Source organism: Oncorhynchus masou, unplaced genomic scaffold, assembly GCF_036934945.1.
Source record: "Oncorhynchus masou masou isolate Uvic2021 unplaced genomic scaffold, UVic_Omas_1.1 unplaced_scaffold_1844, whole genome shotgun sequence".
Classification (NCBI taxonomy): domain Eukaryota; kingdom Metazoa; phylum Chordata; class Actinopteri; order Salmoniformes; family Salmonidae; genus Oncorhynchus; species Oncorhynchus masou.
Genome location: NW_027008354.1, coordinates 1 through 26,947, shown reverse-complemented (window position 1 = coordinate 26,947; position 26,947 = coordinate 1). Strand labels below are relative to the sequence as shown.

General features: G+C 45.4%; 1 protein-coding gene across 1 annotated transcript; it reads right to left on the bottom strand.

Moving 5' to 3' along the window:
* Positions 1-1,846: 1,846 nt before the first annotated feature.
* LOC135532369 (DDB1- and CUL4-associated factor 5-like) lies at positions 1,847-22,990 on the bottom strand (the record flags this gene model as incomplete). The annotated part of the gene is made up of 7 exons (XM_064959931.1): positions 1,847-4,631; positions 4,740-4,886; positions 7,100-7,227; positions 8,947-9,013; positions 14,952-15,165; positions 16,562-16,691; positions 22,851-22,990. Coding segments are annotated over 7 exons (1,984 nt in total), but the record flags the coding sequence as incomplete, so codon positions are not given.
* Between the last annotated feature and the right edge of the window lie 3,957 nt (positions 22,991-26,947).

The following is a 26,947-nucleotide window of genomic DNA, read 5'->3' as shown; positions in this document are numbered from 1 at the left end:
GATTGGTTTGGTCTGTATTCTCCAGTCTATAGATTGGTTTGGTCTGTGTTCTGTATTCTCCAGGCTATAGATTGGTTTGGTCTGTGTTCTGTAATCTCCAGGCTATAGATTGGTGTGTTCTGTATTCTCCAGTCTATAGATTGGTGTGTTCTGTATTCTCCAGGCTATAGATTGGCTTGGTCTGTGGTCTGTATTCTGTATTCTCCAGGCTATAGATTGGTTTGGTCTGTATTTTCCAGGCTATAGATTGGTTTGGTCTGTGTTCTCCAGGCTATAGATTGGTTTGGTCTGTGTTCTGTATTCTCCAGGCTATAGATTGGTTTGGTCTGTGTTCTGTATTCTCCAGGCTATAGATTGGTTTGGTCTGTGTTCTGTATTCTCCAGGCTATAGATTGGTTTGGTCTGTGTTCTGTATTCTCCAGTCTATAGATTTGTTTTGTCTGTGTTCTGTATTCTCCAGTCTATAGATTGGTTTGGTCTGTATTCTCCAGTCTATAGATTGGTTTGGTCTGTATTCTCCAGTCTATAGATTGGTTTGGTCTGTATTCTCCAGTCTATAGATTGGTTTGGTCTGTATTCTCCAGTCTATAGATTGGTTTGGTCTGTATTCTCCAGTCTATAGATTGGTTTGGTCTGTGTTCTGTATTCTCCAGTCTATAGACTGGTTTGGTCTGTGTTCTGTATTCTCCAGTCTATAGATTGGTGTGGTCTGTATTCTCCAGGCTATAGATTGGTTTGGTCTGTGTTCTGTATTCTCCAGGCTATAGATTGGTTTGTGTTCTGTATTCTCCAGTCTATAGATTGGTGTGGTCTGTATTCTCCAGGCTATAGATTGGTTTGGTCTGTGTTCTGTATTCTCCAGTCTATAGACTGGTTTGGTCTGTGTTCTGTATTCTCCAGTCTATAGACTGGTTTGGTCTGTGTTCTGTATTCTCCAGTCTATAGACTGGTTTGGTCTGTGTTCTGTATTCTCCAGTCTATAGATTGGTGTGGTCTGTATTCTCCAGGCTATAAATTGGTTTGGTCTGTGGTCTGTGTTCTCCAGTCTATAGATTGGTGTGTTCTGTATTCTCCAGTCTATAGATTGGTGTGGTCTGTGTTCTGTATTCTCCAGGCTATAGATTGGTTTGTGTTCTGTATTCTCCAGTCTATAGATTGGTTTGGTCTGTATTCTCCAGGCTATAGATTGGTTTGGTCTGTATTCTCCAGTCTATAGATTGGTTTGGTCTGTGTTCTGTATTCTCCAGGCTATAGATTGGTGTGTTCTGTATTCTCCAGTCTATAGATTGGTGTGTTCTGTATTCTCCAGGCTATAGATTGGCTTGGTCTGTATTCTGTATTCTCCAGGCTATAGATTGGTGTGTTCTGTATTCTCCAGTCTATAGATTGGTGTGTTCTGTATTCTCCAGGCTATAGATTAGCTTGGTCTGTATTCTGTATTCTCCAGGCTATAGATTGGTTTGGTCTGTGTTCTGTATTCTCCAGGCTATAGATTGGTTTGGTCTGTGTTCTGTATTCTCCAGGCTATAGATTGGTTTGTTCTGTATTCTCCAGTCTGTGGTCTGTTCAGGGTCACATTTCTTTCACTGCAGTGTTGAAGCTTCGTTGCCATGGTGACTTGGTACTGTGCGGTTCAGAAACATTATACAATCTCTTTACAATTAGAGAAATGGAATGGTACACTGAAGACAATGTATGTCGATTATTGTTTCAATTTGCTATTTAATTCAAAGTATCCTTTGGGTGTCTTGAAAGGTGAGAGTAAAATGCGATTTTCATCATTGTAAATTGATTTTAAAAATCCTTGTAAAACGTAGAGAAAAACATCTCAAAAATGGCATCAGTGTAACCAGACAATGAATGATTCTTTAATTGAATAAATAAACCAGAATAAAACATGAAGACGAAGAGACAAGAAACAATTATCAACCTTAACACTGAAACTATTTATTTTTTTAAATGCCGCCACTCAGCTGTTTGCATGGCAACAACAGATTAGCCAGCTGTTTGCATGGCAACAACAGATTAGCCAGCTGTTTGCATGGCAACAACAGATTAGCCATAGAAATGCTGACACTTCACCAAGAATCTCACTGAAAAATCTAAATGACTCAAAGCCTTTCGTCCTGAACCTGCTTTCTTCAACAACAACAAAAACTAAACCGGCCGTATTTTAATGTTGTTGTTTTTTTAAATTCAACAAAAATTCTGCCTTAAGACTAAATGACTAACTAGTAGTGCATTTACAATACCATTGTCAATGTTATTACATATTTTTGGATCTTGTGATATTTAATGTCATCTATGGTTTCACCTCAGAAGTGATGACAATTTCTAGAAGTTACAGAACGCATTGCTGCCACAGTAATATTGGACCAATCATTATCCAGTATGTTCTGATTGACAGACCGAGAGCCAAGCCCTCATAGCCACTGTGTCCTGCTCTTAGCAGAATACACGTCCCAATGGCGCAAAAATGATAAATTGCGACACCCTTTTTAGTGTCACCAAACCAAGAAACTGGAATTGTAAAAACACAAAAGAAAAGCCAGAGAGTCTCAGGTTGCATCCGAAATGTCCCCCTTTCCTTTACATAGTATACTACTGTGGACCATTGGCTCCTGGTGAAAAGTAGTGTTACTCAGACCTCTCCTCTGGGACCCCCCAGTTGTTCCATGGGCCAGTGTTACTGGGACCCCAGTTGTTCCATGGGTCAGTGTTACTGGGACCCCCCAGTTGTTCCATGGGCCAGTGTTACTGGGACCCCCCAGTTGTTCCATGGGTCAGTGTTACTGGGACCCCCCAGTTGTTCCATGGGCCAGTGTTACTGGGACCCCCCAGTTGTTCCATGGGCCAGTGTTACTGGGACCCCCCAGTTGTTCCATGGGCCAGTGTTACTGGGACCCCCCAGTTCTTTGGGTCAGTGTTACTGGGACCCCCCAGTTGTTCCATGGGCCAGTGTTACTGGGACCCCCCAGTTGTTCCAGGGGCCAGTGTTACTGGGACCACCCAGTTCTTTGGGTCAGTGTTACTGGGACCCCCCAGTTGTTCCATGGGCCAGTGTTACTGGGACCCCCCAGTTCTTTGGGTCAGTGTTACTGGGACCCCCCAGTTGTTCCATGGGCCAGTGTTACTGGGACCCCCCAGTTGTTCCAGGGGCCAGTGTTACTGGGACCTCCCAGTTGTTCCATGGGCCAGTGTTACTGGGACCTTCCAGTTGTTCCATGGGCCAGTGTTACTGGGACCCCCCAGTTGTTCCATGTATTTAATATATACCAGAGCTAGCAGACCTGATTTAACTAGTCAACTAACCCTGAAGCCCTTGACAAGGTGAATCAGATGAGGTAGTTCAGGGCTACAACGATGTTGTGCAACGTCCCAGAGGAGAGGTTTGAGAGCTACGGGGAATAGGGTAATGTGGGACAACATCAGTCTTTCACCAAATGATCACCTTCCCACGACAGGCGTCATCATCATCTCTTCAACTTCTTCTCTGACCCTTGACCTCCTGACCCCAGGTGAGTCCGTTTTAGCGCCCCCTGGGTCGGGGCCTGGCCTCTCTGAGAAGACAGCCCTGCCTCTTCCTGGTTCCTAGTGTCTGTCTGTTTCCCTGCCAAGGCCTCCCTCTCCCCCCTGGAATCTGGGGACGCAAACAGGTCTGGAGCCAGACGGTCTACTGGCACTTCAGTCCTCTCAGTCTGGTGGGGGCTGTGGTGATGTCTGGAGGAAGAGGAGACCCAGCTACTGTTGTCCATCCTCTCTAAAGCAGCCCCCGTCACCCCTCCCTCCCGGGACTCGTTCCTCTGCTGCAGGGTGTCCTGAGAGGTGATGAGAAGGTCGTCTTGGCTGTCCAGAGAGACTGCAGGGTTGGAACCGGTAAGTCTGCCCGAATTGCTGGCACATCTCCCCATTTTCGAGCTCCTTCTGTGGGGTCCGATCTGGACCGAGTCCCGGCCCTGCTGCAGCTCCGTGGAGGATGCGGAGGAGGATGAGGCCTCATCCATGGAGATCTTGGGGTAGGAGCAGGAGTCGACCCCCCCGGGGTACAGGGCCTGGGCGGACTCGGGACGCCCTCCACTGGGCCTGCAGGGGAAGTGCATGCGGCGCCTCCGTGCGGCGTTGCGTTGCCTGGTGCTGACCCTGCGGCGCTCCTCGTCCTCAGAGCTGGTGGAGGAGGTGTTGGAGGAGCTGGAGGAGGCCCCAGCGGGGGAGGATGTGGGGCTGGAGAGGGTGGAGTTGTCTCGGGGGCTGGGGCGTGGCATGGGGTCCAGCCAGAACCCAGAGGAATCAGAGTCCTCTCCCACCAGGTCCAATAAGAACGCAGACTGGTGATGTCGCTGACGACTCCTGGGCAGCAGCGGCTCCGCCCCCAAGGCCTCGGGTGCAGCCAATGAGGATGAGGAGGAGCGGTCCGAGTCGCCCATAGCAGCAGCGGGATGTACAGGTGAAGCAGCACCAACCAGGACCCCGGCGCCGTCTCCTACAGCCCGTGTGGAGCGGCGTCCCCTGGCGTGGAGCTGCAGCATGGCCCCCTCACTCAGGTCACTGTCTGAGTCCGAACTCCAGCCCTCGATCTCCCGACGAACCAGAGAGTCAAAGAAGGCCATCATACGAGGATCCTCCTGGATGGACTGAGATGACATGAGAAAGATGCAATCGTACTTCAATTCATCCCCCAGAGTGTGTGTGTGTGTGTGTGTGTGTGTGTGTGTGTGTGTGTGTGTGTGTGTGTGTGTTACCTGTGAGACGTAGTCGTGCCTCAGGCCACTGCCACTGTTCAGCACCAGGCTGATGTACTCCTCATGGCTGTACAGACTCCTGGACTTATTCTCCACACAACCATCCAGGTCGCCCAGACTCTCTGTCTGCTGGTAGGGGCTCCACGCCTGGGGGGGGGGGGGGCAAGAAGAGACGAGGCAGAGGTCAGGTTTAGAAAGCCTGTATCAGCTTTCACACTTCTGGTACAGACCTAGAGCCTTCCGCGGGAGAGGAGACCTAGAGCCTTCCGCGGGAGAGGAGACCTAGAGCCTTCCGCGGGAGAGGAGACCTAGAGCCTTCCGCGGGAGAGGAGACCTAGAGCCTTCCGCGGGAGAGGAGACCTAGAGCCTTCCGCGGGAGAGGAGACCTAGAGCCTTCCGCGGGAGAGGAGACCTAGAGCCTTCCGCGGGAGAGGAGACCTAGAGCCTTCCGCGGGAGAGGAGACCTAGAGCCTTCCGCGGGAGAGGAGACATAGAGCCGCTGTAGGAGAGAGCCGTTAAATTCTATAACCACCTAAAAGGAAGCGATTCCCAAACCTTCCACAACAAAGCCATCACCTACAGAGAGATGAACCTGGAGAAGAGTCCCCTAAGCAAGCTGGTCCTGGGGCTCTGTTCACAAACACACCCTACAGAGCCCCATGACAGCAGCACAATTAGACCCAACCAAATTATGAGAAAACAAAAAGATAATTACTTGACACATTGGAAAGAATTAACAAAAAAACAGAGCAAACTAGAATGCTATTTGGCCCTAAACAGAGAGTACACAGCGGCAGAATACCTGACCACTGTGACTGACCCTAAACAGAGATGACACAGTGGCAGAATACCTGACCACTGTGACTGACCCAAAATTAAGGAAAGCTTTGACTATGTACAGACTCAGTGAGCATAGCCTTGCTATTGAGAAAGGCCGCCGTAGGCAGACATGGCTCTCAAGAGAAGACAGGCTATGTGCTCACTGCCCACAAAATGAGGTGGAAACTGAGCTGCACTTCCTAACCTCCTGCCCAATGTATGACCATATTAGAGAGACATATTTCCCTCAGATTTCACAGATCCACAAAGAATTCGAAAACAAATCCAATTTTGAAAAACTCCCATATCTACTGGGTGAAATTCCACAGTGTACCATCACAGCAGCACGATTTGTGACCTGTTGCCACGAGAAAAGGGCAACCAGTGAAGAACACACACCATTGTAAATACAACCCATATCTATGCTTATTTATTTTATCTTGTGTCCTTTACCATTTGTACATTGTAAAAACACTGTATATATATATATATAATATGACGTTTGTAATGTCTTTATTGTTATGAAACTTCTGTATGTGTGATGTTTACTGTTAATTTTTATTGTTTATTTCACTTTATATATTCACTTTATATATTATCTACCTCACTTGCTTTGGTAATGTTAACACATGTTTCCCATGCCAATAAAGCCCCTTGAATTGAATTGAGAGCGTTATGATGATGAACCAACATCTTCCTTCGACAAGCTTGTCAAAAGGGGACAGATGGCGAAGGAGATGAGTCGTCTGTCTTCACCTCAGGCCCTGTGATTCACGAGGGACAGTGAGTTGTCATGACTGAAGACCTGAGTCATACAGGATAGGAAACCACCAAGTGAGGAATGAGTTACTTCCGTTACCCTTTCAGAGGGTTTCGGAGTCGAGGGGCTGAGATAATGACTCGGATGGCACGGTGAGCGCCCAGGGGCTGAGATAATGACTCGGATGGCACGGTGAGCGCCCAGGGGCTGAGATAATGACTCGGATGGCACGGTGAGCGCCCAGGGGCTGAGATAATGACTCGGATGGCACGGTGAGCGCCCAGGGGCTGAGATAATGACTCGGATGGCACGGTGAGCGCCCAGGGGCTGAGATAATGACTCGGATGGCACGGTGAGCGCCCAGGGGCTGAGATAATGACTCGGATGGCACGGTGAGCGCCCAGGGGCTGAGATAATGACTCGGATGGCACGGTGAGCGCCCAGGGGCTGAGATAATGACTCGGATGGCAAAGTGAGCGCCCAGGGGCTGAGATAATGACTCGGATGGCACGGTGAGCGCCCAGGCGGTTTCTCCTTTTCTTGCAACGGACAATTACCTTCAAGATTCTGTACTCAAACAACCGAACTGATGAACTTTTAAAATCATGATAATGTAATCAATTGAATGTTCATGATGTAATGTGGATAGGTCACTGATGATTTCATGAACCACCGATGAACCAAATCATTGTATCAAGTCATACACCCCCCCACGCCCTGTGATGTGAATGATTATTAAAACTGTAAAAAATAAATAATAATATACGACTTAACTACTGACCTTGATGACCTTCTCGACCCCGGAGGAGCAGATCATATTGGTGCTGGGGTTGAACCGGACTTGGTTCACGATGGAACGGTGACCCTTCAGGACCATGGACGCTCCGTTGACCACACGCCCCGGGCCTCCTGGGAAGGGAGGGGAGACGGAGTAATAGAGACGCGCCGTCTTTAACCACGTTTCCATCCAAACATTTCATGCGGATGAATTATCCGACGTATAAAGAAAAGCCATGACTGAAACATGAAATGTTCGACGAGACAAATGTGTGTTTCGACGTGGTCTGTTTGTGTCTGGCAGAAACGCCTTTATGCGCAAACATTGATATAATAACCGTCATATGGAAGTAAACTTTGAGTCATGCGACGATATGTTGTCTGGTCCTCCCGCTACGACTCGGGGCCTAGTGGTTAGAGAGTTGGTCTGGTCCTCCCGCTACGACTCGGGGCCTAGTGGTTAGAGAGTTGGTCTGGTCCTCCCGCTACGACTCGGGGCCTAGTGGTTAGAGAGTTGGTCTGGTCCTCCCGCTACGACTCGGGGCCTAGTGGTTAGAGAGTTGGTCTGGTCCTCCCGCTACGACTCGGGGCCTAGTGGTTAGAGAGTTGGTCTGGTCCTCCCGCTACGACTGGGTCTAGTGGTTAGAGAGTTGGTCTGGTCCTCCCGCTACGACTCGGGGCCTAGTGGTTAGAGAGTTGGTCTGGTCCTCCCGCTACGACTCGGGCCTAGTGGTTAGAGAGTTGGTCTGGTCCTCCCGCTACGACTCGGGGTCTAGTGGTTAGAGAGTTGGTCTGGTCCTCCCGCTACGACTCGGGCCTAGTGGTTAGAGAGTTGGTCTGGTCCTCCCGCTACGACTCGGGGCCTAGTGGTTAGAGAGTTGGTCTGGTCCTCCCGCTGCGACTGGGCCTAGTGGTTAGAGAGTTGGTCTGGTCCTCCCGCTACGACTCGGGCCTAGTGGTTAGAGAGTTGGTCTGGTCCTCCCGCTACGCCTCGGGGCCTAGTGGTTAGAGAGTTGGTCGTCATTGAAAATAAGAATTTGTTCTTAACTGACTTGACTAGTTAAATAAAGGTATAATTAAAAAAAATAAGTGATGAACTTCACAGGGTGGTGAAAGTTCAAGGTGAGCTTGATGTTCATTTCCAATAAATATTGAGGGTCTTATACTGGTGATATGGCTGCCATTTGACAAATACAAATAATTAAAATCGCTTTTATCCATAGTAATCTCATCATGTACGTAGACTACCCACACTGTCTCTGTTGGCCAGAGGGCACATTTCACTGTCTCTGTTGGCCAGAGGGCACATTTCACTGTCTCTGTTGGCCAGAGGGCACATTTCACTGTCTCTGTTGGCCAGAGGGCACATTTCACTGTCTCTGTTGGCCAGAGGGCACATTTCACTGTCTCTGTTGGCCAGAGGGCACATTTCACTGTCTCTGTTGGCCAGAGGGCACATTTCACTGTCTCTGTTGGCCAGAGGGCACATTTCACTGTCTCTGTTGGCCAGAGGGCACATTTCACTGTCTCTGTTGGCCAGAGGGCACATTTCACTGTCTCTGTTGGCCAGAGGGCACATTTCACTATACAAAACCATCAGTAGAGTTTAAAATGTCATGGAAACCCATTTAACATGAGACTATAAAAGGCAAAAGTCATTTTTATGGGGACAAAGTTATCACGCAAAGCCTTTTATCCACAAAATAAAGTTTGTTTACTGTAAACCTCCCTGGTGGGGAAATGTGCATATTGTTTCATCTGTCACAAATTGTACAGAAACTTAGCTATTTACACATATAAGATTGAAACACACACACACACACACACACACACACACACACACACACACACCTGCTTCAGGATCCTTGGGGATTCTCCACATGTAAAGGTTGAAGTCATCTGATCCAGACAAGACATACTGGAGGAAGACAACAGAGAGATTAACATAGAGGCATCTCAAAATGCCACCCTATTCCCTATGTAGTGCACTTCTTTAGACCCTATTCCCTATGTAGTGCACTTTTTTAGACCCTATGTAGTGCACTTCTTTAGACCCTATTCCCTATGTAGTGCACTTCTTTAGACCCTATTCCCTATGTACTGCACTTCTTTAGACCCTATTCCCTATGTACTGCACTTCTTTAGACCCTATTCCCTATGTAGTGCACTTCTTTAGACCCTATTCCCTATGTAGTGCACTTCTTTAGACCCTATTCCCTATATAGTGCACTTCTTTAGACCCTATTCCCTATATAGTGCACTACTTTAGACCCTATTCCCAATGTAGTGCACTTCTTTAGTCCAGAGCCCCGCTGACAAAAGTAGTGGACTACATAGGGAATAGGGTTGGATTTGGGACTCATTGTAAGACACCGTCCTCTATAAAACACATCATGATGTTGAACTATTACACGGTGTTCTCAGTTTCTGTTGATACCAAATAAAATAAAAAGAGAAGCTTGTTATCAACAATTAATCCTCAAAAACAAAAAGCTTGAGAAGATAGTCAGGGAACATCTAAACTTTAAAACATTATGGCCAGTCCATTTTGAGATAAGAGTCCACATTCATAAAGCGCCTCCCGAGTAAGACTGCTGATCTAGGATCAGTTTAGGTTTGTATTTTAGATCATAATGAAAAAAGATTACACAGACAAGATCTGATCCTAGATCAGCACTCTTAACGCTTTATGAATCCGAGCCTAAATCCTTCAAGGGGAAAATAATTGCCATTTTTACATTTATTTAAAAAAATAAAAAATACTTCCAAGGATCCAGTTGTAGAAACAGCAAAACAGGCAGCGCAGTTACAATACGGAGACAGAAGAATTTATGACACATCTCTTCTCAGAGGGAAGATAGAATTTGAGATGAGGTGTACACTTCTCCAAAAAACACACTGAGCAGAAATATGCGTGGTGTCTGTTGCCAGGCAACGAGGAGCCGAGCCAATGAAGCCAGAAGAGAAGAATGATCCAGAATGATCCAAAGATTGCACCTCAAATGGCAACCTATTCCAGATATTGTGCACTACTTTGGACCAGGGTAGTGAACTATGGGAGGGAACAGGGTGCTATTTGTCTCACTCACTCACCGGGGTCATTATCTACTAACTAGTGACATCACCGGGGTCATTATCTACTAACGAGTGACATCACCGGGGTCATTATCTACTAACTAGTGACACCACTGGGGTCATTATCTACTAACGAGTGACATCACCGGGGTCATTATCTACTAACTAGTGACACCACTGGGGTCATTATCTACTAACTAGTGACATCACTGGGGTCATTATCTACTAACATCACCGGGGACATTATCTACTAACTAGTGACACCACTGGGGTCATTATCTACTGACTAGTGACATCACTGGGGTCATTATCTGCTAACTAGTGACATCACTAGGGTCATTATCTACTAACTAGTGACATCACTGGGGTCATTATCTACTAACATCACCGGGGTCATTATCTACTAACTAGTGACACCACTGGGGTCATTATCTACTAACTAGTGACATCACTAGGGTCATTATCTACTAACTAGTGACATCACTAGGGTCATTATCTACTAACTAGTGACATCACTGGGGTCATTATCTACTAACTGGTGACATCACTAGGGTCATTATCTACGAACTAGTGACATCACTAGGGTCATTATCTACTAACGAGTGACATCACTAGGGTCATTATCTACTAACTAGTGACACCACTAGGGTCATTATCTACGAACTAGTGACATCACTAGGGTCATTATCTACTAACGAGTGACATCACTAGGGTCATTATCTACTAACTAGTGACACCACTAGGGTCATTATCTACGAACTAGTGACATCACTAGGGTCATTATCTACTAACGAGTGACACCACTAGGGTCATTAAGAGGCCCGCGGTGACACCTGGGAGGGGAACCCCAGGACACACGAATAGAATTGTAACCATAACCGGCACAAGCCTTTTGTCGTCTCTCTAAGCAAGATCGTCACCTTGACAACAAGTAGTCGGGGGCCAGTCCGCACAGCAGAGAGAAAGCACTAGTGAATGTAGCAGCAGGCATCCTACATCACCTCCTCCCCCACAAGGCCTAACGTCTCCCTCGCGCTTCGTGTAACTCTGGTCTCACACGTCACTGGTAGATTCCAGCCGGCTGCAGCACGGTTCTGTTATTCTGGAAGGGTCTTCTTCTGCAGCGAAGGTCTCCCCTGACAGCACCGCAGCCAATTGTGAACATAAACTAGACATGGTTTCAGAGTGATATCATGTCTCATATGAAAAGAGCGGGGGGGGGGGAGCTAGTGCCAAATTGCATCCTATTCTTTACATAGTGCCCTACTTTTGACCAGAGCCCTGGACACTATGTAAGGAATAGGGGGGAGGCAAACCAGGTTTGGGGAAGAGCTGAGGGAAGAGTTTTGGCTAGAGATTACAGGGCTTCTGTGTTCATCACTAGAAGGAGACTGAAGAGCCTCAATAAAAAGGCCTCACCTTTCACCGTTGCCCTCTGGACGACCTCCCCAACTGGATGAAAGGGCTACGGACTAATGTAGTGCACGGCATAGGGAACAAGGTGCCATTTGAGATGGATCCCTTGAGCCTACTGCAGAGTTCCTTCAGGAAAACCCCCAAAAAATTGGGACGTTGACTTTCTAGGCTCCATAACAGAACGGTCTGTAGTTTAGATAGTACGAGTGTTACTTAGCGACGCAGAAGGTTGAAGGTCAAAGTCCCACAGGGATCACATCCACACCCTGTACTGGAAGTGTCTCTGCTAATTGGTAGATACTGTACCAGTCAAAAGTTGACACCTACTCATTACAGGGTTTTTCTGTATATTTTTACATTGTAGAATAATAGTGAAGACATCAAAACTATGAAATAACACATATGGAATCATGTAGTAACCAAAAAAAAAAAAAAAGAATTGTTACATCAACATATTTTATAGTTGAGATTCGTCGAAGTAGCCACCCTTTGCCTTGACGACAGCTTTGCAAACACTTGGCATTCTCTCAACCAATAAGGTAGGGGTGGTATACAGAAGATAGCCCTATTTGGTAAAAGACCAAGTCGATATTATGGCAAGAACAGCTCAAATAAGCAAAGAGAAATTACAGTCCATCATTACTTTAAGACATGAAGGTCAGTCAATCTGGAACATTTTAAGAACTTTTAAAGTTTCTTCAAGTGCAGTCGCAGAAAAATGATCAAACGCTATGATGAAACTGGCTCTCATGAGGATCGCCACAGGAAAGGAAGACCCAGAGTTACCTTTGCTGCAGAGGATAAGTTCATTAGAGTTACCTGGCTGTCATGAGGACCACCACAGGAAACGAAGACCCAGAGTTACCTGGCTGTCATGAGGACCACCACAGGAAAGGAAGACCCAGAGTTACCTCTGCTACAGAGGATAAGCTCATTAGAGTTACCTGGCTGTCATGAGGACCGCTACAGGAAAGGAAGACCCAGAGTTACCTCTGCTACAGAGGATACGTTCATTAGAGTTACCTGGCTGTCATGAGGACCGCCACAGGAAAGGAAGACCCAGAGTTACCTCTGCTACAGAGGATAAGCTCATTAGAGTTACCTGGCTGTCATGAGGACCGCTACAGGAAAGGAAGACCCAGAGTTACCTCTGCTACAGAGGATAAGCTCATTAGAGTTACCTGGCTGTCATGAGGACCGCCACAGGAAAGGAAGACCCAGAGTTACCTCTGCTACAGAGGATACGTTCATTAGAGTTACCAGGCTCAGAAATTGCAGCCCAAAGAATTGAATCAGTCCTTCATGGTCAAAATGCTGCAAAGAAACCACCACTAAAGGCCACCAATAAGAAGAAGAGACTTGCTTGGGCCAAGAAACACGAGCAACGGACATTAGACCGGTGGAAATCTGTCCTTTCGACTGACGAGTCCAAATTTACGATTTTTGCTTCTAACCCCCGTGTCTTTGTGAGTGAACGGATGATCTCCGCATGTGTGGTTCCCACCGTGAAGCATGGAGGAGGTGGTGTGATGGTGCTTTGCTGTCTGATTTATTTAGAATTCAAGGCACACTTAACCAGCATGGCTACCACAGCATTCTGCAGCGATACACCATCCAATCTGGTTTGGCCTTAGTGGGACTATCATTTGTTTTTCAACAGGACAATGACTCAAACACACCTCCAGGCTGTAAGGGCTATTTGACCAAGAAAGAGAGTGATGGAGGGCTGTGTCAGATGACCGGTGGACACTGAGCAACAGTGCTGTTGGAAAACAGAAAGCTTTGAGATGGTCACAAAGGCTGGTTCTCAGAGGGCACCCTATATAGTGCACTACTCTAAACCCTATTCCCTATATGGTGCACTACTCTCTAAACCCTATTCCCTATATGGTGCACTACTCTCTAAACCCTATTCCCTATATGGTGCACTACTCTCTAGACCCTATTCCCTATATGGTGCACTACTCTGAACCCTATTCCCTATATGGTGCACTACTCTCTAAACCCTATTCCCTATATGGTGCACTACTCTAAACCCTATTCCCTATATGGTGCACTACTCTCTAAACCCTATTCCCTATATGGTGCACTACTCTAAACCCTATTCCCTATATGGTGCACTACTCTAGACCATATTCCCTATATATTGCAGTACTCTCTAGACCCTATTCCCTATATAGTGCACTACTCTCTAGACCCTATTCCCTATATAGTGCACTACTCTAAACCCTATATGGTACACTACTCTAGACCATATTCCCTATATATTGCAGTACTCTCTAGACCCTATTCCCTATATAGTGCACTACTCTCTAGACCCTATTCCCTATATAGTGCACTACTCTAAACCCTATATGGTACACTACTCTAGACCATATTCCCTATATATTGCAGTACTCTCTAGACCCTATTCCCTATATAGTGCACTACTCTCTAGACCCTATTCCCTATATAGTGCACTACTCTAAACCCTATTCCCTATATAGTGCACTACTCTCTAGACCCTATTCCCTATATAGTGCACTACTCTAAACCCTATATAGTGCACTACTCTAAACCCTATTCCCTATATAGTGCACTACTCTAGACCCTATTCCCTATATAGTGCACTACTCTCTAGACCCTATTCCCTATATAGTGCACTACTCTCTAAACCCTATTCCCTATATGGTGCACTACTCTCTAGACCCTATTCCCTATATGGTGCACTACTCTAAACCCTATTCCCTATATGGTGCACTACTCTAAACCCTATATGGTGCACTACTCTAGACCATATTCCCTATATAGTGCACTACTCTAAACCCTATTCCCTATATAGTGCACTACTCTAAACCCTATTCCCTATATGGTGCACTACTCTAAACCCTATTCCCTATATGGTGCACTACTCTCTAGACCCTATTCCCTATATGGTGCACTACTCTAAACCCTATTCCCTATATGGTGCACTACTCTCTAGACCCTATTCCCTATATGGTGCACTACTCTAGACCATATTCCCTATATATTGCACTACTCTCTAGACCCTATTCCCTATATAGTGCACTACTCTAGACCATATTCCCTATATATTGCAGTACTCTCTAGACCCTATTCCCTATATAGTGCACTACTCTCTAGACCCTATTCCCTATATGGTGCACTACTCTAGACCATATTCCCTATATAGTGCACTACTCTAGACCATATTCCCTATATAGTGCAGAACTCTAGACCCTATTCCCTATATAGTGCACCACTTTAGACCCTATATAGTGCACTACTTTTGACCAGGGTCTTCAAGGCTCTACAAGCTGTAGGGGGTGCACTATGTAGGGAACAGCGTGCCATTTGGGATGCCAACCATAGCCCCGAGGGCTCACCTGATCCTTGTCTCCAGCGAAGCAGCAGCTCTTCATGGTACAGGAGTTGAAGTAGCCCTGGTGGTCGAACTGGAAGCTGGGTAGGCGAGAGTGTAGCTCGTAGAGGACCGGGGGTAGCCTGCGACGCAGGGCCAGGAGCTGGGTCCCTGCGCTGTTAAAACGCACCGACATGGCACTCTGCAGGGACATGCTACCACCGTACCGCAGCAGAGAACTGGGAGAGACGGAGAGAGAGAGACGGAGAGAGAATGAGGTGGAAACTGAGCTGCACTTCCTAACCTCCTGCCCAATGTATGACCATATTAGAGAGACATATTTCCCTCAGATTACACAGACCCACAAAGAATTTGAAAACAAATGCAATTTTGATAAACTCCCATATCTACTGGGTGAAATTCCACAGTGTGCCATCAGAGCAGAAAGATGTGTGACCTGTTGCCACAAGAAAAGGGCAACCAGTGAAGAACACACACCATTGTAAATACAACCCATATTTATGCTTATTTATTTTATCTTGTGTCCTTTACCATTTGTACATTGTTAAAACACTGTATATATAATATGACATTTGTAATGTCTTTATTGTTTTGAAACTTCTGTATGTGTAATGTTTACTGTTAATTTTTATTGTTTATTTCACTTTATATATTATCTACCTCACTTGCTTTGGCAATGTTAACACATGTTTCCCATGCCAATAAAGCCCCTTGAATTGAATTGAGAGACAGAGAGAGATAGAGAGACAGAGAGACAGACAGAGACAGAGAGAGAGAGACAGAGAGAGAGAGAGAGAGAGAGAGAGAGATAGAGAGAGAGACAGAGAGACAGAGAGAGAGAGAGACAGAGACAGAGAGAGAGACAGAAAGACAGAGACAGAGAGACAGAGAGACAGAGAGAGAGAGAGAGAGAGAGAGAGACAGAGAGAGAGGGAGACAGAGAGACAGAGAGACAGAGAGAGAGAGAGAGAGAGAGAGAGAGAGAGAGAGAGAGAGACAGAGAGAGAGACAGAGAGAGAGACAGAGAGAGAGACAGAGAGAGAGAGAGAGAGAGAGACAGAGAGACAGACAGAGAGAGACAGAGAGAGAGAGACAGAGAGACAGACAGAGAGAGAGAGACAGAGAGAGAGAGAGAGACAGAGAGAGAGAGACAGAGAGAGACAGAGAGAGAGAGAGAGACAGAGAGAGAGAGAGAGAGAGAGAGAGAGAGAGAGAGACAGAGGTGGATTAGGAAGGAAGAGCAGGAGTCGTGTTCCTCTCTAGGTTTCTTCCTTCAAAGGGGACTTTTTCCTGGCCACTGCTTTGCTTGACTGTTTGTTTGTTAAAGCACTGACAGCCGCTGATATAAAAAGGTCCTTATAAAATAAGAGTGATTGACAGACAGTGTAGATATAGAGACAAATAAATGGAGAGTACTTATGTCTGATTACATTTAGAGGCAGTTTCAATCTTATATGGTCAGAATAGAAGCAATGTTAAGAAATTGGTGAATACATTTTTTTTTTTTTTTATTTAAATTTTTTTAAATAGTGCCATCTGGTGGACAAATTGGGTAAAACAGATGCTGGATTACAGCCTGAGAGTTCAGAGTGTGACGTGAACAGAAGCTCTCACGTGCGAGGCTTGCGGATGTCCCACAGCCCCACCCCCTCCTTGGAGTTGGCTGTAGCCAGCAGTCGGGGCTCTGCCGGGTTGAACATCACACTGTGGAAGGCTGACGGGTAGTTGGCCAAACAGAAGGGCTCTGAAACACACCGGGAAGGGCATGGATTTAACTCAGATGACATTGTTATTGATCAGGTGTAGGCCTATCGCAATAGGTTTTATATACACAATAATACACTGAAAAATACTTTACAAAAATATAAAAATGCAACATGAACATTTTATATTTATGCAACCTTGATTTAAACTAGGCAAGTCAACTAACATGTAAAGTGTTGGTTCCATGTTTAATGAGCTGAAATAAAAGATCTCAGAAATGTTCTGTACGCACAAAAAGCTTATTTGTCAAATTTTGTGGACAAATTTGTTCACATCCTTGTTAGTGAGCCTTTCTCCTTTGCCAAGATAATCCATCCACCCTGACAGGTGTGGCATATCAAGAAGCTGATGAAACAGCATGATCATTACACAGGTGCACCTTGTGCTGGGGGGGGACGGGGGGACAATAAAAGGCCGCTCTAAAATGTGCAGTTTTATCACACAACACAATGCCACAGTAATAAAGCCCTTTTGTGGGGAAAAACTCATTCTGATTGGCTGGGCCTTGCGCCCCAGTGGGTGGGCCAGTCTCCCAAGTATTTATTATGGATCCCCATTAGCTGCTGCCAAGGCCTAGCTGCTCTTCCTGGGGTCCAGCAGAATTAAGGCAGTTTATACAATTGTAAAAACATTACAATACATACATAACAGATTTCACTACACATTAAGTGTGTGCGTGTATAGAGAGTATGTTATCGTGTGTGTGTGTATAGAGTGTATGTTATCATGTGTGTGTGTGTATAGAGTGTATGCTATCGTGTGTGTGTGTGTGTGTATGCTATCGTGTGTGTGTGTGTGTGTGTATAGCGCGTATGTTATCGTGTGTGTGTGTATGCACATGTCTGTGCCTATGTTTGTCACATTCCTCTCTGTTTCATAAGGTGTTTTTTTAGTCAGATTTTTAAATCTGATTTGACATCTTTCATCAGTTACCTGATGTGGAATAGAGTTCCATGTAGTCATGGCTCTATGTAGTACTGTGGAATAGAGTTCCATGTAGTCATGGCTCTATGTAGTACTGTGGGGAATGTGAAGAGACTGAGGTTTATGCTAGTAGTTTAAACAGACCTCTGGTGGCATGTCTTGTGGGGTATGAATGGGTGTCTGAGCTGTGTGCTACTAGTTTAAACAGACCTCTGGTGGCATGTAGTAGTGAGGAAGTAGTAGTGAGGAAGCCAATCTCTCTTCCACTTTGAGCCATGAGAGATTGACATCCATGTCATTAATGTTAGCTCTCTGTGCACGTCCAAGGGCCAGCCGTGCTGCCCTGTTCTGAGACAACTGCCATTTTCCGTAGTCCCTGTTTGTGGCACCTGACCACACGACTGAACAGACTGATAGCGTTGTTAAGAAGGTAGAAACTAGGGCCTGTAGGACCTGCCTTGTTGATAGTGTTGTTAAGAAGGTAGAAACTAGGACCTGCCTTGTTGATAGTGTTGTTAAGAAGGTAGAAACTAGGGCCTGCAGGACCTGCCTTGTTGATAGTGCTGTTAAGAAGGTAGAAACTAGGGCTTGTAGGACCTGCCTTGTTGATAGTGTTGTTAAGAAGGTAGAAACTAGGGCCTGTAGGACCTGCCTTGTTGATAGTGTTGTTAAGAAGGTAGAAACTAGGGCCTGTAGGACCTGCCTTGTTGATAGTGTTGTTAAGAAGGTAGAAACTAGGACCTGCCTTGTTGATAAGAAGGTAGAAACTAGGGTCTGTAGGACCTGCCTTGTTGATAGTGTTGTTAAGAAGGTAGAAACTAGGGCCTGTAGGACCTGCCTTGTTGATAGTGTTGTTAAGAAGGTAGAAACTAGGGCCTGTAGGACCTGCCTTGTTGATAGTGTTGTTAAGAAGGTAGAAACTAGGGCCTGTAGGACCTGCCTTGTTGATAGTGTTGTTAAGAAGGTAGAAACTAGGGCCTGTAGGACCTGCCTTGTTGATAGTGTTGTTAAGAAGCTAGAAACTAGGGCCTGTAGGACCTGCCTTGTTGATAGTGCTGTTAAGAAGGTAGAAACTAGGGTCTGTAGGACCTGCCTTGTTGATAGTGTTGTTAAGAAGGTAGAAACTAGGGCCTGTAGGACCTTCCTCGTTGATAGTGTTGTTAAGAAGGTAGAAACTAGGGCCTGTAGGACCTGCCTTGTTGATAGTGTTGTTAAGAAGGTAGAAACTAGGGCCTGTAGGACCTGCCTTGTTGATAGTGTTGTTAGAAGGTAGAAACTAGGGCCTGTAGGACCTGCCTTGTTGATAGTGTTGTTAAGAAGGTAGAAACTAGGGCCTGTAGGACCTGCCTTGTTGATAGTGTTGTTAAGAAGGTAGAAACTAGGGCCTGTAGGACCTGCATGTTGATAGTGTTGTTAAGAAGGTAGAAACTAGGGCCTGTAGGACCTGCCTTGTTGATAGTGTTGTTAAGAAGGTAGAAACTAGGGCCTGTAGGACCTGCCTTGTTGATAGTGCTGTTAAGAAGGTAGAAACTAGGACCTGCCTTGTTGATAGTGTTGTTAAGAAGGTAGAAACTAGGGCCTGTAGGACCTGCCTAGTTGATAGTGTTGTTAAGAAGGTAGAAACTAGGACCTGTAGGACCTTCCTCGTTGATAGTGTTGTTAAGAAGGTAGAAACTAGGACCTGTAGGACCTTCCTCGTTGATAGTGTTGTTAAGAAGGTAGAAACTAGGGCCTGTAGGACCTGCCTTGTTGATAGTGCTGTTAAGAAGGTAGAAACTAGGGTCTGTAGGACCTGCCTAGTTGATAGTGTTGTTAAGAAGGTAGAAACTAGGACCTGTAGGACCTGCCTTGTAGATAGTGTTGTTAAGAAGGTAGAAACTAGGGCCTGTAGGACCTGCCTTGTTGATAGTGTTGTTAAGAAGGTAGAAACTAGGGCCTGTAGGACCTGCCTTGTTGATAGTGTTGTTAAGAAGGTAGAAACTAGGACCTGTAGGACCTGCCTTGTTGATAGTGCTGTTAAGAAGGTAGAAACTAGGGTCTGTAGGACCTGCCTTGTTGATAGTGTTGTTAAGAAGGTAGAAACTAGGACCTGCCTTGTTGATAGTGTTGTTAAGAAGGTAGAAACTAGGGCCTGTAGGACCTGCCTTGTTGATAGTGCTGTTAAGAAGGTAGAAACTAGGACCTGCCTTGTTGATAGTGTTGTTAAGAAGGTAGAAACTAGGGCCTGTAGGACCTGCCTAGTTGATAGTGTTGTTAAGAAGGTAGAAACTAGGACCTGTAGGACCTGCCTTGTAGATAGTGTTGTTAAGAAGGTAGAAACTAGGGCCTGTAGGACCTGCCTTGTTGATAGTGTTGTTAAGAAGGTAGAAACTAGGGCCTGTAGGACCTGCCTTGTTGATAGTGTTGTTAAGAAGGTAGAAACTAGGACCTGCCTTGTTGATAGTGTTGTTAAGAAGGTAGAAACTAGGGCCTGTAGGACCTGCCTTGTTGATAGTGTTGTTAAGAAGGTAGAAACTAGGACCTGCCTTGTTGATAGTGTTGTTAAGGAGGTAGAAACTAGGGCCTGTAGGACCTGCCTAGTTGATAGTGTTGTTAAGAAGGTAGAAACTAGGACCTGTAGGACCTTCCTCGTTGATAGTGTTGTTAAGAAGGTAGAAACTAGGGCCTGTAGGACCTTCCTCGTTGATAGTGTTGTTAAGAAGGTAGAAACTAGGACCTGTAGGACCTGCCTTGTTGATAGTGCTGTTAAGAAGGTAGAAACTAGGGTCTGTAGGACCTGCCTTGTTGATAGTGTTGTTAAGAAGGTAGAAACTAGGACCTGCCTTGTTGATAGTGTTGTTAAGAAGGTAGAAACTAGGGCCTGTAGGACCTTCCTCGTTGATAGTGTTGTTAAGAAGGTAGAAACTAGGGCCTGTAGGACCTGCCTTGTTGATAGTGTTGTTAAGAAGGTAGAAACTAGGACCTGCCTTGTTGATAGTGTTGTTAAGAAGGTAGAAACTAGGGCCTGTAGGACCTGCCTTGTTGATAGTGTTGTTAAGAAGGTAGAAACTAGGGCCTGTAGGACCTGCCTTGTTGATAGTGTTGTTAAGAAGGTAGAAACTAGGGCCTGTAGGACCTGCCTTGTTGATAGTGTTGTTAAGAAGGTAGAAACTAGGGCCTGTAGGACCTGCCTTGTTGATAGTGCTGTTAAGAAGGTAGAAACTAGGGCCTGTAGGACCTGCCTTGTTGATAGTGCTGTTAAGAAGGTAGAAACTAGGACCTGCCTTGTTGATAGTGTTGTTAAGAAGGTAGAAACTAGGGCCTGTAGGACCTGCCTTGTTGATAGTGTTGTTAAGAAGGTAGAAACTAGGGCCTGTAGGACCTTCCTCGTTGATAGTGTTGTTAAGAAGGTAGAAACTAGGGCCTGTAGGACCTTCCTCATTGATAGTGTTGTTAAGAAGGTAGAAACTAGGGCCTGTAGGACCTGCCTTGTTGATAGTGTTGTTAAGGTAGAAACTAGGGCCTGTAGGACCTGCCTTGTTGATAGTGTTGTTAAGAAGGTAGAAACTAGGGCCTGTAGGACCTGCCTTGTTGATAGTGCTGTTAAGAAGGTAGAAACTAGGGCCTGTAGGACCTGCCTTGTTGATAGTGCTGTTAAGAAGGTAGAAACTAGGGCCTGTAGGACCTGCCTTGTTGATAGTGTTGTTAAGAAGGTAGAAACTAGGGCCTGTAGGACCTGCCTTGTTGATAGTGTTGTTAAGAAGGTAGAAACTAGGGCCTGTAGGACCTGCCTTGTTGATAGTGCTGTTAAGAAGGTAGAAACTAGGGCCTGTAGGACCTGCCTTGTTGATAGTGCTGTTAAGAAGGTAGAAACTAGGACCTGCCTTGTTGATAGTGTTGTTAAGAAGGTAGAAACTAGGGCCTGTAGGACCTGCCTTGTTGATAGTGTTGTTAAGAAGGTAGAAACTAGGGCCTGTAGGACCTGCCTTGTTGATAGTGCTGTTAAGAAGGTAGAAACTAGGACCTGCCTTGTTGATAGTGTTGTTAAGAAGGTAGAAACTAGGGCCTGTAGGACCTGCCTTGTTGATAGTGTTGTTAAGAAGGTAGAAACTAGGACCTGCAGGACCTGCCTTGTTGATAGTGTTGTTAAGAAGGTAGAAACTAGGGCCTGTAGGACCTGCCTTGTTGATAGTGTTGTTAAGAAGGTAGAAACTAGGGCCTGTAGGACGTGCCTTGTTGATAGTGTTGTTAAGAAGGTAGAAACTAGAGCCTGTAGGACCTGCCTTGTTGATAGTGTTGTTAAGAAGGTAGAAACTAGGACCTGCCTTGTTGATAGTGCTGTTAAGAAGGTAGAAACTAGGACCTGCAGGACCTGCCTTGATGACAGTGTTGTTAAGAAGGTAGAAACTAGGGCCTGTAGGACCTGCCTTGTTGATAGTGCTGTTAAGAAGGTAGAAACTAGGGCCTGTAGGACCTGCCTTGTTGATAGTGTTGTTAAGAAGGTAGAAACTAGAGCCTGTAGGACCTGCCTTGTTGATAGTGTTGTTAAGAAGGTAGAAACTAGGACCTGCCTTGTTGATAGTGCTGTTAAGAAGGTAGAAACTAGGGCCTGTAGGACCTGCCTTGTTGATAGTGTTGTTAAGAAGGTAGAAACTAGGGCCTGTAGGACCTGCCTTGTTGATAGTGCTGTTAAGAAGGTAGAAACTAGGGCCTGTAGGACCTGCCTTGTTGATAGTGCTGTTAAGAAGGTAGAAACTAGGGCCTGTAGGACCTGCCTTGTTGAAAGTGTTGTTAAGAAGGTAGAAACTATGGCCTGTAGGACCTGCCTTGTTGATAGTGTTGTTAAGAAGGCAGAGCAGCACTTTATTATGGACAGACTTCTCCCCATCTTAGCTACTGTTGTATCAACATGTTTTGATAGTTTACATTCCAGGGTTACTCCATGCAGTTTAGTCACTTCAACTTGCTCAATTTCCATGTTACTCATTATGAGATGTAGTTGAGGTTTAGGGTTTAGTGAATGATTTGTCCTAAATAAAAATGCTTTTAGTTTTGGAAAAATTTAGGACTAAGTTATTCCTTGCTACCCATTCCGAAACTAACTGCAGTTCTTTGCTAAGTTTTGCAGTCATTTCAGTTACTGTAGTAGCTGGCGTGTATAGTGGTGAGTGGGTGGGCCTATGCCCTCCCAGGCCCCACCCACGGCTGAGCCCCTGCCCAGTCGTGAAATTATTACCTCCGTGTGGTGGCTGCCGTGTGTCCCAGATGAGGACCCGTCCGTCGTCAGAGGAGCTGGCGAACACGTTGTCGTTAACGGGGCTGACCGACAGGCCGTACACCGCATCGTCGTGAAGGAACACGTTCAGAGTCTCGCCTCTGGAGGGGAAGCAGAATACAGCGACTTCATGCACAACAGTAAAAGTCAATGTCTGTGTCAATATTTCCCTGACAGGCCTACAGTGAATTGGGGAAAGTATTCAGACCCCTTCAACTATTCCACTTTGTTACGTTACAGCCTTATTCTAAAATGGGTTAAATAATTTAGTTTTTGCCCCAATCTACACACAACGCCCCCAAAATGACAAATGTGATATCAGTTTTTTTTTTATATATACATTTGCAAACATTTCTAAAAACCTGTTTTTGCTTTGTCATTATGGGGTATTGTGTGTAGATTGATGAGGGGAAAAAAATAACTATTTTATACATTTTAGAATAAGGCTGTAACGTAACAAAATGTGGATAAAGTCCAGGTGTCTGAATACTTTCAAAAATGCTCTGTACATGAGGTGGTACGTGTTATCTAAAAGTGGTTTCAGACTATGTCCCAATGCCCACATTAATTACAACTAACCTACCACTTAGAATGAAGCCACGTGTCTATACTGACCTACCACTTAGAATGAAGCCACGTGTCTATACTGACCTACCACTTAGAATGAAGCCACGTGTCTATACCGACCTACCACTAACCTACCACTTAGAATGAAGCCACGTGTCTATACTGACCTACCACTAACCTACCACTTAGAATGAAGCCACGTGTCTATACTGACCTACCACTTAGAATGAAGCCACGTGTCTATACTGACCTACCACTTAGAATGAAGCCACGTGTCTATACTGACCTACCACTTAGAATGAAGCCACGTGTCTATACTGACCTACCACTTAGAATGAAGCCACGTGTCTATACTGACCTACCACTTAGAATGAAGCAACGTGTCTATACTGACCTACCACTTAGAATGAAGCCACGTGTCTATACTGACCTACCACTAACCTACCACTTAGAATGAAGCCACGTGTCTATACTGACCTACCACTTAGAATGAAGCCACGTGTCTATACTGACCTACCACTTAGAATGAAGCCACGTGTCTATACCGACCTACCACTTAGAATGAAGCCACGTGTCTATACTGACCTACCACTTAGAATGAAGCCACGTGTCTATACTGACCTACCACTTAGAATGAAGCCACGTGTCTATACCGACCTACCACTTAGAATGAAGCCACGTGTCTATACCGACCTACCACTTAGAATGAAGCCACGTGTCTATACCGACCTACCACTTAGAATGAAGCCACGTGTCTATACTGACCTACCACTTAGAATGAAGCCACGTGTCTATACTGACCTACCACTTAGAATGAAGCCACGTGTCTATACCGACCTACCACTTAGAATGAAGCCACGTGTCTATACCGACCTACCACTTAGAATGAAGCCACGTGTCTATACTGACCTACCACTTAGAATGAAGCCACGTGTCTATACTGACCTACCACTTAGAATGAAGCCACGTGTCTATACCGACCTACCACTTAGAATGAAGCCACGTGTCTATACCGACCTACCACTAACCTACCACTTAGAATGAAGCCACGTGTCTATACCGACCTACCACTTAGAATGAAGCCACGTGTCTATACTGACCTACCACTAACCAACCACTTAGAATGAAGCCATGTGTCTATACTGACCTACCACTTAGAATGAAGCCACGTGTCTATACTGACCTACCACTTAGAATGAAGCCACGTGTCTATACTGACCTACCACTTAGAATGAAGCCACGTGTCTATACCAACCTACCACTAACCTACCACTTAGAATGAAGCCACGTGTCTATACCGACCTACCACTTAGAATGAAGCCACGTGTCTATACTGACCTACCACTTAGAATGAAGCCACGTGTCTATACTGACCTACCACTTAGAATGAAGCCACGTGTCTATACTGACCTACCACTAACCTACCACTTAGAATGAAGCCACGTGTCTATACCGACCTACCACTTAGAATGAAGCCACGTGTCTATACTGACCTACCACTAACCAACCACTTAGAATGAAGCCATGTGTCTATACTGACCTACCACTTAGAATGAAGCCACGTGTCTATACTGACCTACCACTTAGAATGAAGCCACGTGTCTATACTGACCTACCACTTAGAATGAAGCCACGTGTCTATACTGACCTACCACTAACCTACCACTTAGAATGAAGCCACGTGTCTATACCGACCTACCACTTAGAATGAAGCCACGTGTCTATACTGACCTACCACTAACCAACCACTTAGAATGAAGCCACGTGTCTATACCGACCTACCACTAACCTACCACTTAGAATGAAGCCACGTGTCTATACCGACCTACCACTTAGAATGAAGCCACGTGTCTATACCGACCTACCACCTAGAATGAAGCCACGTGTCTATACCGACCTACCACTAACCTACCACTTAGAATGAAGCCACGTGTCTATACCGACCTACCACTTAGAATGAAGCCACGTGTCTATACTGACCTACCACTTAGAATGAAGCCACGTGTCTATACCGACCTACCACTAACCTACCACTTAGAATGAAGCCACGTGTCTATACTGACCTACCACTTAGAATGAAGCCACGTGTCTATACCGACCTACCACTTAGAATGAAGCCACGTGTCTATACCGACCTACCACTTAGAATGAAGCCACGTGTCTATACCGACCTACCACTAACCTACCACTTAGAATGAAGCCACGTGTCTATACTGACCTACCACTAACCTACCACTTAGAATGAAGCCACGTGTCTATACTGACCTACCACTTAGAATGAAGCCACGTGTCTATACCGACCTACCACTAACCTACCACTTAGAATGAAGCCACGTGTCTATACTGACCTACCACTAACCAACCACTTAGAATGAAGCCACGTGTCTATACTGACCTACCACTTAGAATGAAGCCACGTGTCTATACTGACCTACCACTTAGAATGAAGCCACGTGTCTATACCAACCTACCACTTAGAATGAAGCCACGTGTCTATACCGACCTACCACTAACCTACCACTTAGAATGAAGCCACGTGTCTATACTGACCTACCACTTAGAATGAAGCCACGTGTCTATACCGACCTACCACTAACCTACCACTTAGAATGAAGCCACGTGTCTATACTGACCTACCACTTAGAATGAAGCCACATGTCTATACCGACCTACCACTAACCTACCACTTAGAATGAAGCCACGTGTCTATACCGACCTACCACTTAGAATGAAGCCACGTGTCTATACTGACCTACCACTAACCAACCACTTAGAATGAAGCCATGTGTCTATACTGACCTACCACTTAGAATGAAGCCACGTGTCTATACTGACCTACCACTAACCAACCACTTAGAATGAAGCCATGTGTCTATACTGACCTACCACTTAGAATGAAGCCACGTGTCTATACTGACCTACCACTAACCAACCACTTAGAATGAAGCCACGTGTCTATACCGACCTACCACTAACCTACCACTTAGAATGAAGCCATGTGTCTATACTGACCTACCACTAACCTACCACTTAGAATGAAGCCACGTGTCTATACCGACCTACCACTTAGAATTTTTGGTTACTACATGATACCGTAAATGTTATTTCATAGTTTTGATGTCTTCACTATTATTCAACAATGTAGAAAATAGTAACAATAAAGAAAAACACTTGAATGTGTAGGTGTGTCCAAACTTCTGACTGGTACTGTATATGTTTTGTTGTTGCTAGGCGTTATGGTCTAGACCATTATTCCTGTAACTACACATGTGAAGCTGCAAGATAAATCATTTTTAAATGTATATCAAACTATTTAAAAAAGAAAGAAGAAAGACCCACATGCTTTCTAAGTAGCAAGCTGGATTGGGAACCAATGTCTAGCTGGTATATGAGGAGAGGAGTTGTAATTTAAATAAAAACATAAATATGTGACTAAAAACATAAAACATGCATATGAGTATTTCAGACAAAGTAAACACTTTGAAGGAGCT